The sequence below is a fragment of the Giraffa tippelskirchi genome, chromosome 6, assembly GCF_054371585.1.
Source record: "Giraffa tippelskirchi isolate mGirTip1 chromosome 6, T2T-mGirTip1v1.2.pri, whole genome shotgun sequence".
NCBI lineage: Eukaryota > Metazoa > Chordata > Mammalia > Artiodactyla > Giraffidae > Giraffa > Giraffa tippelskirchi.
The window spans coordinates 20,055,124-20,067,663 of NC_137280.1; the positions used below are offsets into that span (position 1 = coordinate 20,055,124).

Consider the following 12,540-nt stretch of genomic DNA (forward strand, 5'->3'; position numbering starts at 1 on the left):
TCATATGTGGACTATGCTCCATGTAACTCACAGTTGACTAAACTCTTGAAGGTAGCCTCAGAGTATACAGGTGGTGGGTGACAGATGGTAGAGGGGGTGCATGGAATTAACCATCCTCTGAATTCTTACCTAAAAAGAACCCTTCCCCATGGCAGGACCAACAATATATTATGAAAAAGCCACAAGGTAGGTTCTTAATGTGTTGCACACAAAATTTTAACCAGTGGAAATTCTGAATTATTTACTTAGCAAATTATATCAAGAGAAATGTTTTAAAACTACAAATTCTCACAGAGATTTCCTAAAAAGACTGAAATAAGGTGACAGATTGCAATCAGGAATCTCATTTACCAAAAAGGAAATGGACTTTCATTTTGAACAGAGTTAAGCACTGGGCTTCCCTGGTGGCTCAGCTGGGAAAGAATCCGCCTGCAATGCAAGAGACCTGGGTTCGATCCCTGAGTTGGGAAGAGTCCCCTGGAGAAGGAAATGGCTACCCACTCCAGTATTCTGGCCTGGAGAATTTCATGGACTATCCATGGAGTCGCAAAGAGTCAGACATGACTGAGCGACTTTCACTTTCAATCACTGGGAAAACAATGTCTAACAATTTTTCTTAATTCTGATACTGGGAACAATTTTTAGAATTATTTCAGGATGAATTTACATTTTAAATGTATACACCCTTATGGCCTTATGAACCCTGGCACAATTTTAAGAATTGAAAAAGAAATTAAAGAAGAAATTGCTAGGAACTATATTCAACATCTTGTAATAACCTATTACAGAAAAAAATATGAAAAAGAATGTATATAACTGAATCACTTTGCTGTATACCAGAAACTAAGACAACACTGTAAACAAACTACACTTCAATTTAAAAAATTGCTAACAAAAATTTAAAGAATTCAGCAACATTAATAAAGAATGACTGTATAGGAGGGGAGTTTGGAAGAGAATGGATACATATATAAATATATATGGTTGAATCCCTTTGCTGTCGACCTGAAACTTTGATAACATTGTTAATTGGCTATACTCCAAAATAAACTATAAAAATTAAAAAAAAAGAATGAGTTACTATTTAAAGAAAATGATATGGATTTTTAAGCACTGTAAAATCCAGCTGTGAAGAGGTTTTCTCTCAAGGAAGGTGGAAATATTAACTTCATTTCAATGACTTTTATTTTAATCTTGCGTGTTACTAACATATTTCTAAGTGTATCAACTTTAGTATTTATTCTTAAATCTTTGAAACAGTTCAAGAAGAAAATAAGTTGTCAGACTTTACTTTTGAATTTCAATGTACTAAATTATTCTAAACATTAGGGCTTCCCAAGTGGTGCTAGTGGTAAAGAACCCGCTTGCCAATGCAGGAAACATAAGAGACATGGGCTTGATCCTGGGGTGGGGCCGATCCCCTGGAGGAGGGTATGGCAACCCACTCCAATATTCTTGCCTGGAGAACCCCATGGACAGGGGAGCCTGGTGGCTTACAGCCCATGGGGTCTCAAAGAGTCAGACATGACTGAGCGACTAAGCACATCCTAAACATTAAAATGCTTAAGAATCACATAACCAAATAAGAAGTAAAGAATGAAAAGTATACTTCTGAATTTGTTAAAATATAATGAAACAACTAGAGTAGACCCTTGAGCAACATAGGCTTCCCCAGGTTCACTATTTATGGATCTTTTTTTTTCAGTTGCAAATACTACAGCACCACATCGTCTATGGTTGGTTGAATTTGTGGACGCTGAGCCCCAGACAGAAGGCTGACTATAAAGTTGTTGTTTAGTCGCTCAGTCATGTCTGACTCTCTTGTGACCCCATGGATTGTAGCCTACCAGGCTCCTCTGTCAATGGAATTTCCCAGGCAAGAATACTGGAGTGGGTTGCCATTTCCTTCTCCGGGGGATCTTCCCAATCCAGGGATCGAACTGCATCTCCTGCGTTGGCAGGTGGATTCTTTACCTCTGGGCCACCTGGGAAGCTCAACTATAAAGTTACATGTGAATTTTCACCTGCATGGAGCACTGATGCCCCTAACACCCACATTGTTCAGGCGTCAACTGTATAATTTCAAATCTTCCATTTATTTAATTTTTGACTCGACTGCAAAAATTCTGACACAATCAAGGGTCCTTCACCACTACATGTAAGTATAGACTTCATTTTAAGAGGTACTGAAACAGAAATCATAAATTGTAACATACCTGATTAGGTGAACAAACAGGAAAATCTTCAACTGGTGGAATTAAACCCTGAGCGATCAATTGTCCATAAGAGGGAGGAGCTTCTCTTCTTAACAATTCTGCTTCCACTCTGGACAACTGTGTTTCAAATGATCTTTGAGAGAAACAGGGGGATAAAAGGAGTTAAAAAAAAAAAAAGGCAAGCCAAAACAGTAATTTTTAAATTATCAACAAGTAATTAATCTATTTGTTCATTTGTAAAGCAGAATCAGCCAACATTTGGTGAGTATCTATACTACCCTACACTGAGAACATAGAGATGAAGCGGACAGTCCAGCCTCATGTGGTTTTACACTAGGGGACTGGATCACTGTTTTAATAAATTAAATATCCCTGTAAAAGATAAAAGTACTAGATCTTTAAACTTCTGAGATCATAGGGGCTTGAGACTTGAGGTGAATGTACTTGAATATTCTTAGAAGATACTTTATTCATCAAGTCCAACACATTTACTCTTCAGGTAAGGAAAACAGTGAAATGAGTTGCCAAAACCCATTCTGGAATAACCTGTTCTTAAACTCAAGACCTCTGGTCTTCATTGTGCTCTTCTGTTGTGCGCGTGTGTCCTAAGTCCCTTCAGTCATGTCTGACTCTTTGCGACTCTATGGACTGTAATCCTCCAGGCTCCTCAGTCCATGGATTCTCCAGGCAAGAATACTGGCGTGGGCTGCCATGCCCTCCTCCAGGGCATTTTCCCTACCCAGGGATCAAACCCATGTCTCTTACGTGTCCTGCATTGCAAGTGGGATCTTTACCATCTTTATGTTGCTCTTACTTGCTTTTATGTTGCAAAGTAGTAAAACATTTCTGGCCACTTATGCTCACTTATGCCAAGTAAGAAGCATATGGTTGTTTTGATACTGTGCATCTGTTCTTGGCTGTCTGGTACGTGACTTCTTTGTTGTATGTATTACTTGCAACTCTCCCGGGGCTGATGGTCATGGTCTCCACAGGAGCTTTCTAGAAGACCTCTCTGCCATCAACTTCTCCAGGTGTCTCCTCTGCCATGTGGAAGACGGCTCTCCCTGAGGGCCACCCTTTCACACTGAACCATTTCTTACTTAACTGAGATCCTCAGCCTTTCATACCACTTTATTTTATAGCTCTTACGGCATTTATATGTTTGGTCATTTAATCCTACCCACCAGTTCCTTCCTTCTAACTGTAAACTGCCTGTGAGCTTACACCTATTCATTGCTCTATTCACCCGTATGCTGCTTTGAACATAGAAGGCTCTCAAATGTCTGGAATTGTTGAATTAATCTTTATAAAAACTCGGGTTAAAAGCACTACGACCAAGAATTATAGCTTGCAAAATTCCTACAAAACACGTTAATCCGCAAACAGTAACTGAATACAGATTGCCTTTTCTCACCTCGTAACTCTTAAGTGTTTGTTTTTTTTAATGCGCTTATTAACGTTTTGAGTCACACGCTTTTCATAGTAATTTTATAAATCACAGACAATATGTAGCTCTGTCTCCAATAGTGTAACAAAAAAACATTGCTCATCTCCTTAAAAACTGTGTTGTAAATATCTGGGCCATGTTTTTACTGTACAGAGCACGCAACACCATAGCTCTGTCTTGATACTGACCTTCGTTCAAACATTCTCAGAGAATAAAGCTTACAGGTGCACCCCAATGCAATGACCAGCAGCAGGCCACAGATCAGGCTCCCTATGACAGCTGCGGTGATGACCCGGGTTGGCACGATCACCGGGCAGTTCTCCTCGTCGCTGCCGTCACCGCAGTCGTCCTGAGAGTCACACACCCAGCTTTCAAACACGCACCGGTTGTTTTTACAATGAAAATTTCCTGGCTGGCAAAAAAAGCAGTTTTTTTCATCGGAGCCATTTGGGCAGTGGTTCTGGTAGTTGCAGCGGTCGGAGCGAGGGTAGCAGACGCCGTTCCGGGAACACGGGAACTCCTCCTTCTGGCATACAGTACAGTTGATCTCGTCCCTCCCGTTTGGGCAATGCCAGTAGCCATCACAGCGCTGCTGCTCGGTGTAGCAGCCCCAGTTCCCTCCGCAGGGGATCTCCCACGGCAGACAGAAGCCATCTACCTGGTAAGTAGCATTAAAGCCCCTGGCCGCGTTGACTTTATCGGCGCAGAAGTGGACCCTTATCTGTCCAGAAGAAGACACGACAGTGAGAGGCGCATGAGAATCAAAAGCGGTCAACACACGCAGAAGCTTGTGTGGATTCTCCTCTAATCCATCATATATTTTGACATAATCACCATAACCAGTACCATCAAGTTTAAAGTCTGTGAAGCGTAAGATGACTTTGCGGTGATCACCAGTGTCTATTAGCCAGGTGCAATTGCTTCCGGGAGGATAAAAGTCTGGATAATTGGGAGAATTAAAAGTACCATAAAAATATTTTAACCACTGCCCACAAGTGGGCACATCACAGTCGATCTCATCTCCAAGGTCAAGGCAGTCAATGTTGCCGTCACATTTTAAAGACTCGGGGAGGCAGGTGTAGACTTTGGTAAACCGAGACAGACATTGGAACTGGTTGTAAGCACAGGGCTGGAAGGAGGCTGATGTTGGAGGATTCGCTTCTCTGGCACAGATCTCTTCATCAGAACTATCTCCGCATTCATCCATGTTATTGCATTTCCAGGCTGCTGGTATACACTTTCCATTTCCACAGCGAAACTGGTCACAGGCACAGTTTGGTTCTTCAGATTTCCCTGGGAGATCAGTGGGAGGAGGGAGATGGAGAGGTAAGGAGGGAAAAAAAACATACTCTTTAAAGGGTACGTAACAGCAAGTGGTATTTTTATCGTAAATGTTAATTAGCTCAGGTGATAGTTGGGCTTAAGCAAAAAATTTAATTAATATTGGCTTACTGATTACTCAAAACTTTAATTAAATAATACTTATGATTTGTTCCATGAAGATCTCTACAGCTGATCTGAAGAGAAAGAACCAATTCTGTTTCTGCAGAAGCTGTTTTGCTACAGAACATTTAGTAAAGTGATGTAAGGTATGTGAGCCAGTAGGATATACTGCCTAAGAATTTTAAATATCCTACTGAATAAACATTTTGAAATGAAGAAAAACTCCTCCATAATTATCACCTTTTCAAATCCATTTTAATATTCTTTTCTAGTTATTTATATATATATATGTACATATACACAATATCTTGCAAGTCCATTATTTAGACTCAAGAGTAGGGGGAAGGAGAGAGAAAAGAACTGAAATGTTCATAGAATTCTAATTGTTTTAGCAGACTATCCTAAATACATATAAAGAATGAGATAGGGAAAGAAAACTAAACATTAGAATCCTACAGTCCATACTGATGATGTCAGCCAAAGGCTTTCCTCTCCATCAACAACTTATTTACTGGCAAACAGGTGACAGAAAATGCTTCAGAATCTAAGTAATTATTACAAAGATGTGCTTTTAATAAAAAAGAGAAAAAGTAGCATATGTTGCTAAAGGTGACCATGTTAATTTCAGAAAAATGTAAAATTCTTTTCAGCAAAAATTTACAGGACTCTAACGCTCTGAGTTCCTCATATTTTTATGATCTGGTCACATTACTCGGATAAAGTTTAAGAACTAGCAAAAGAAGACTTCTGATACTACAAACTATGAAAGTAAAACTGTGTCTTTTCTTTGAAGGTGTAAAGATAATGGTAACACACACAAAAATACATTCTGAAGTAACATGCAGGATACGGGTGAACACTTGAGGGGGAAAAAGTTCCTTTTAAAATAAATATATTCAAAATACTTAAAAAGACTGACTTTAGTGTGTAAAATTAACTGTTTTATTAGGATTATACAAAATGCCTTTTGGAGACCTAACTCTAGGGCACCTTTGGCCTCGAATTTCTCAATCTCAGCTGTCTTGGTACTTAGTCACAATAAAATGGACATTGCTTAGAAGGCAAGTCCTGAAGTGACTAAGGAGTTAATATGATAGAATTCTGTTCCATATCTTTCTTCTTATATAAAAACACACCTGAAAAGTATGCCAGCTTGAAACCCTTCCTAGAGATACTGTCATCGGAATGGAACCTGATCCAGACGTGGTCTTGGGAAGAAATGTACGGCGGTGGGATTGTGGAACCACAGGCTCTGTAGCTTTCAATATTCTTGTATGTTTCTATCGTCAACCAGTCCAAACTGCATCTTCTGGACCCTTGAATATCAAAATCCTGAAAACTATAAATAAAAAGTCAAAAAAGGCTGCTGAAAGGAAATTTTGGAAAAAAAATTTCATTAAAAGAAAAAAAACCAAAATCAAAATAACTGAGAACTTTATCATAAGCCTCTAAATATTCACTGATTCTCCTGGCTCTTCTTAGTACACAACTGTATCATCAAAAAATAATAACAATAATACTTCTGTGTTCCTAATATTTATATCTCTTTTCCAGATTCCAGAATAATACTTCTTCATAAGTAACTCAAAGTTCCAAAATAATGCTAAAAAAACAGGAGATAGCTGGCACCTTTTTCTTCTCCCTGTATGTCTTTAGGAAGGACCACTTCTAATTTCTAATACTCTAAATCGTTCTCTGTTTGGACCAGAAACACCACTCCATAATTCAATGAACTGAAGGACACAGAGAAAGTCAGCCTTCCCTTAGATTAGACTGGTTCATCTGCTTGCTTAATGAAAAGTTTACAGCTTACATTTTCAGGAGAGCAAATAGCACAAACCTGAGCCAAGTAAAGAAGTTAAAAATGAACAAACAAAAAACTTCAGTGAACAGTCCCTGAGTTTGGGAATACTTTTCTACATAAATGATTTATAGCCAAATGTTATCTTATAGTTTGTAAAACACGGGCACAAATAAAAGACAGAAAGGCCTTCCCAAGTGGCTCTGTGGTAAAAAATCCACTTGCCAATGCTGGAGATGCTAGAAACGTGGGTTCGATTCCTGGGTTGGGAAGATCTCCTGGAGGAGGAAATGGCAACCCACTCCAGTATTCTTGCCTGGGAAAAACAGACAGAGGAGCCTGATGGACTATAGTCCACGGGGTCACAAAAAGTCAAACATGGCTGAGGAACCAAGCGTGTACACAAAGGACAAAACAGTCAAATAAGAAGCACATACAAAATTAGCCAAAAAGTGAGATTCCTTGCCTTTGCCTTAAGCCAAGTGATGATAAAGTTAATTATCAGAGGATTATTACACCAGGCTATTTCCTCTTTAATATTCTGAGTAACTAGAACAAAGGCTGACACTTTGCTTCCAGTTTTTCACTATTATGAACGATGCTTTAAGGAATTCTCATACATGTTCTCTCCAACATACATGAGCAAGTATATCTGTAGGACAGATTTTTCTAGAAGTAGAATTGTTAGATCCAAGCATACAATTCCACTTTAAAGTTGATGGTAGCATTGAGAAAATGTTTATACCAACTCACAATTCCACCGAATGTGTGTGAAAAAGTACCTTATACCCTACAACTCTGGCAAAAGGAAACATTTTATTTCCAAAGATCTGTTGCCAATTAGGTGCATAAAATAAATTTATCATTTTTCTAGTCTCCATTTCCTTATTTACTGAGATTGAAACACTTTTCCTGTTTATTAGATATTTCTATTTCTTTTCCTGTGAATCGCATTGTTATATCCTTCGTACATTGAAATGCATTCTTATTCAAGAGCTCTTTATAAACATATGGGGCTTCTCTGGCGGCTTGGATGGTAAAGAATCTGCCTGTAATGCAGGAGACTGAGTTTTGATCCCTGGGTTAGGAAGATTCCCTAGAGAAGGTAATGGCTACTCACTCCAGTATTCTTACCTGGAGAATTTCATGGACAGAGGAGCCTGGCGGGCTACAGTCCATGGCATCACAAAGAGTCGGACATAACTGATCAACTATCACTTTCACTTTTAAATGTACCTTTTTGAGGCATGTATATTACACAAGATATATATGTATAACCACTCACACCCACACTCTCCAGTAGTCGGTGCTACCTGCGGTGCTAAATTTGATGCTAAATTTAGTTGGTGCTAACATTATTTTGAATTTCAGCCATTACTGGGCATGAAATGGCATCTCTCATGGTTGTTTTATGTGCATTTCCTGACAGACCAATGATGTTGAACGTCTTTTCATGTGCTTATTGGCCATTCTTATGTCTTCTTTGAAGTGTCTGTTCAAGTCTCTTGTCCTTTTAAAAAATTTTGAGCTATAAAAATTCTTTTTACATTCTGGATTCAAGTACTTTATTAGATATGTGTATTGCTAATATTTTCTCTATCCATGGGTTGCCTTTTCACTTTCTTAATGGTATCTGTTAATGAGATGGGTTTTTTTGAAGTATGGTTGACATTATATTAGTTTCAGGGATACAACACAGTAACTTGATATTTTTATAGCTTATACTCCATATAAAATTATTATTACATATTGGCTATATTTCTGTGCTGTATGTTACATCCTTGTAACTTTTTTATTTTATACATAGTAGTTTGTACCTCAATAGCCCTCCACTTATCTTATCCCTCTCCGCTGGTAATCACTAGTTTGTTCTCTGTATCTGTGAGTCTGTTTCTGTTTTGTTATATTCACTAATGTGTTTTATTTTTCAGATTCCACATAAACTAAAAATATACAGTATTTGTCTTTCTCTGTCTGACTTATTTCACTAAGCATAATATCCTGTAGGTCTATCCACACTGTCGGAATTGGCAAAATTTCATTCTTTTTTATGGCCGAGAAATATTTCACCACCATACACACACCCTACATCATTTTTATCCATTTATCTGTATTTCATGTCTTGGCTACTATAAATAATGTTGCTATGAACACTGGGATGCATTTCTTTTCAAATTATTTTTTTCATTTTCTTTTTTTTTCATTTTTTCTTCATACGAAGAGTGGAAGTGCAGGGTCATGTGGTAGTTCTATTTTTCATTTTTTGAGGAACTTATGTGCTGTTTTCCACAGTGGCTGTGCTGAATGGGAGAAGATATTTGCAAATGACATGTCCAATAAGGGGTTAATTATCTAAAATACACAAAGAACTCATACAACTCAGTATCAAAAAACAACCCAATTAAAGTATGGGCAGAGGATCTGAACAGACATTTTTCCAAAGGAGACATACAGATGGCCAACAGGCACATGAAAAGATGCTCAACATTTCTAATCATCAGGGAAATGCAACACAAAACCACAATGAGATACCGCCTCACATCTGTCAGAGTGGTTATTGTCAAAGCTGTGTTGGTCAGGATGTGGAAAAAAGGGAACCACCTTTGTGCACCGTTGGTGGAACCACATGGAAAACAGTATGGAGGTTCCTCAAAAAATTAAAAATAGAACTACCATATGATCCAGCAATTCCACTCCCAGGTATTTATGGAAGAAAACAAAACACTAATTAGAAAAGATATATGTACCCCTAATGTTTATGCTGGCTTGTGGAATCTCAGTTCCCTGACCAGGGAAAGAACCTGGGTCATCGCAGGGAAAGCCTGGAATTCTAACCACTAAGCCACCAGGGAACTCCTAACTTTTAATCAACTAAATACTTAAGATTCATGAAATCAGGGACCTGATCCAGAACAAAAGAAATAATCAGTAATTGTCTCTTCATGTATACACTATTGAGGATTTGGTTTTCCAATATGCATTTAGGGTGCTTTAAACACATTTATAAGTAGAAAGAGTTTTCAGTTTTTCTTTTTTTATGCTTTGTAATAGTTAATGTAACAGATTGTTTATAAATATGCACCTTGTGCTTCTTCACAGTACAGACGACTTAGGATAGAGATTTTCAATTTCTTCATGCTTTTTGGTTTAATCAGCTTTTCCTAAACTTTCAATAAGTCAATTTTGATAATTTAAATTTTCTTAGAAATCATTTGCCCTTGAAAGTAAAATTTATCACAGCAAAGCTTTACATAGTACTTTCACACAATTGTTTAAATTTTCGTATCTATGGTCTTTAAATTTGTTTGGGTTTTCTTTGTAGGTAAGTATAATACTGGCAAATAAGAGTTTCACTTCTTCATTTTTTTTTTATATCACTAATCTCTATTTGTTGGAGTGTTGTATTGACTGAGGGTTCAAGTACAAGCAGTGAAAAGTATGTATCCTTGTCTTGGTCCTTCATGCTAAATTAACTTCAATATTAAGTTTGATTTTTAAAATTTTTGAACAGATACCTTTTATCAAGTTAAGAAAATTTCTTTCTCTATTCATTTGGTATTGCCTGTAAAATTATCTGGGTGTAGAATCTTATTTTGACTGTTGATTTAATTTCTTTAATGGCTATTGCATTAGTTAGTTTTCTAATTCTTCTTGAATCAATTTTGGTAACACACATTCAGAAAATGGTTCACTTCATCTAATTTATAAAAGTATCAATATAAACCATTCAAGATATTTCTTTGTGACTTTTAAAATCTCTATTATTGTATTTATAACTGTAGACATTTTTGTTCTTGTTTTTGTATCTTTTTTTCCTTCAATCTGGGCTTGAGATCTTTTGTTTGTTTTCCTCAGTTTTTCAGAAAACCAGTTTATGGTTATTTTTTTTTCTGCTTATTTTCTGGTAAATAAAGATTTACCCTGTAGTTTTTATTCTAAACTCTTGAGAAAATGCTGAGCTAATATATTTTCCACTTTACTTTCCATGCATTAATGTTTAATTCAATGCATTAAAGTTGTAAATTTTTCGCTAACTGCTATTTCAATGTAGCTCAACAGTTTTAATATCTAATATTTTCATTACGGCTATTTAAAAATATTTTGAGTTCCACTGTGCCTTCCATCTTTGGTGCAGTTGTTATTTAGGAATATGTTTCTGAACATATGGGCTTTTTAACTGTTGTTTTCCAATTTAATTGTATTATGGACAGAGAACACAATCTGAATGATGTAAAGTCTGGAAATACATTGCGAATTCCTTTGTTATTTAATGTATAATCAATTTTTAAATAAATGTTGCACATGTCATTAAAAGGAATGCGCATTCTCTATCCACTGAGATAGGTATAAAAATTACACACATATGTGATATGTGTCTACTGGATCAGTATCAAAACTTCTCTATTTTTACTGTTTTCCTGTTTAAATTCAGATAACAAATATGTTTACAAACTTCCACTGTAATTGTGGATAGTAAAATTTGGTCATATTTGCTTGGTAATTCCCTACAGTTTGCTTTTGCTTGGTTTTACGCTATGTTATTAGGTACATAACATATAACCACGATTATATCGTCCTACTGGGTTTATTCCATTATTACTAATATTTTGTGTTTTGAAGTCAATTACAACTGGTGTTAACCCTCCTACACTAGCTCTCTTCTGATCAGTATTTCATAGCTTATCTTTTCCTATCTTCATTATTTAGATTTTCTGTATTGGTACTCTTTTAGGTATGTTCCTATAAGCCCAATAGAGAAGGATCATACCAGTTAACCAATCAATAAACCTGACTGGATAGTCTATCTTCTAAATGTTAAGTGAGATTTTTTTTTTTTTTTAATTCTATTTGGGGTGGGGATAGGGTTTTCTCATTTTCCTCTTTTCCTGTACTCTTCTATATTAACAGGTTTTTAAAAAGTTTCTTTCCCTCTGCTTTGGTCTTTGTTATTGTTGTTTAGCTGCTAAGTCATGTCTGATTCTTTTACAACTCCATGGACTGTAGCCTGCCAGGCTTCTCTGTCCATGGGATTTCCCAGGCAAGAATACTGGAACAGGTTGCTAGTCCCTTCTCCAGAGGATCTTTCTGACCCAGGGATCAAACCCACATCTCCTGCATTGGTAGGTGGATTCTTTACCACTGAGCCACCAGGGATGCTTTGGTCTAATAAAGCCCTACTACAAGCAGTTAGTGGTTTCTAATCCCCTCTCAAATTCAGTAGAAAAATTGACAATTTTATTTTCACCCATCTGTAACTGAAATTTAACATTTCATTAACATTGCTTCACTTATGAAAATAAACATACTATGAATAGCTTTTATAATGCTTCTCACACTGTCACCCGTAGAAATCATAGAAAATTTCATATTACATTTCAGTTTTAGTAGATATCTAGAGTAACTACTTACACTCAAAACCACTTTGAAATCATAGTGACTGTTAAAAGCATGGCTTGCTCACTAATTGTTAATAAGCATATATGTATTTGTAAAAATATCTGATAGCTATGTTTCAGGAATAACTGGTTTCTTTTGTAATGCTATGTGTTTTATTCCACACATTTAAAAATATTCTGGGAATGGATTTATAGGTTTCACCAAACTACCAAAGTGCTCATGGCATAAAGAAGGTT

At 36.8% G+C, this 12,540-nt stretch overlaps 1 protein-coding gene across 2 annotated transcripts in view; it reads right to left on the reverse strand.

Moving 5' to 3' along the window:
* Positions 1 to 12,540, reverse strand: part of LRP12 (LDL receptor related protein 12) — an 86,139-nt gene that overhangs the window by 4,838 nt on the left and 68,761 nt on the right. For both annotated transcript variants that reach the window (XM_081502270.1, XM_081502269.1), the window contains 3 exons: positions 6,243 to 6,445; positions 3,852 to 4,956; positions 2,217 to 2,349 (listed from right to left, as the gene is read on the reverse strand). In XM_081502270.1, the coding sequence (XP_081358396.1) occupies positions 2,217 to 2,349; positions 3,852 to 4,956; positions 6,243 to 6,445 (1,441 nt within the window). The remainder of the gene's footprint in view (positions 1 to 2,216; positions 2,350 to 3,851; positions 4,957 to 6,242; positions 6,446 to 12,540) is intronic.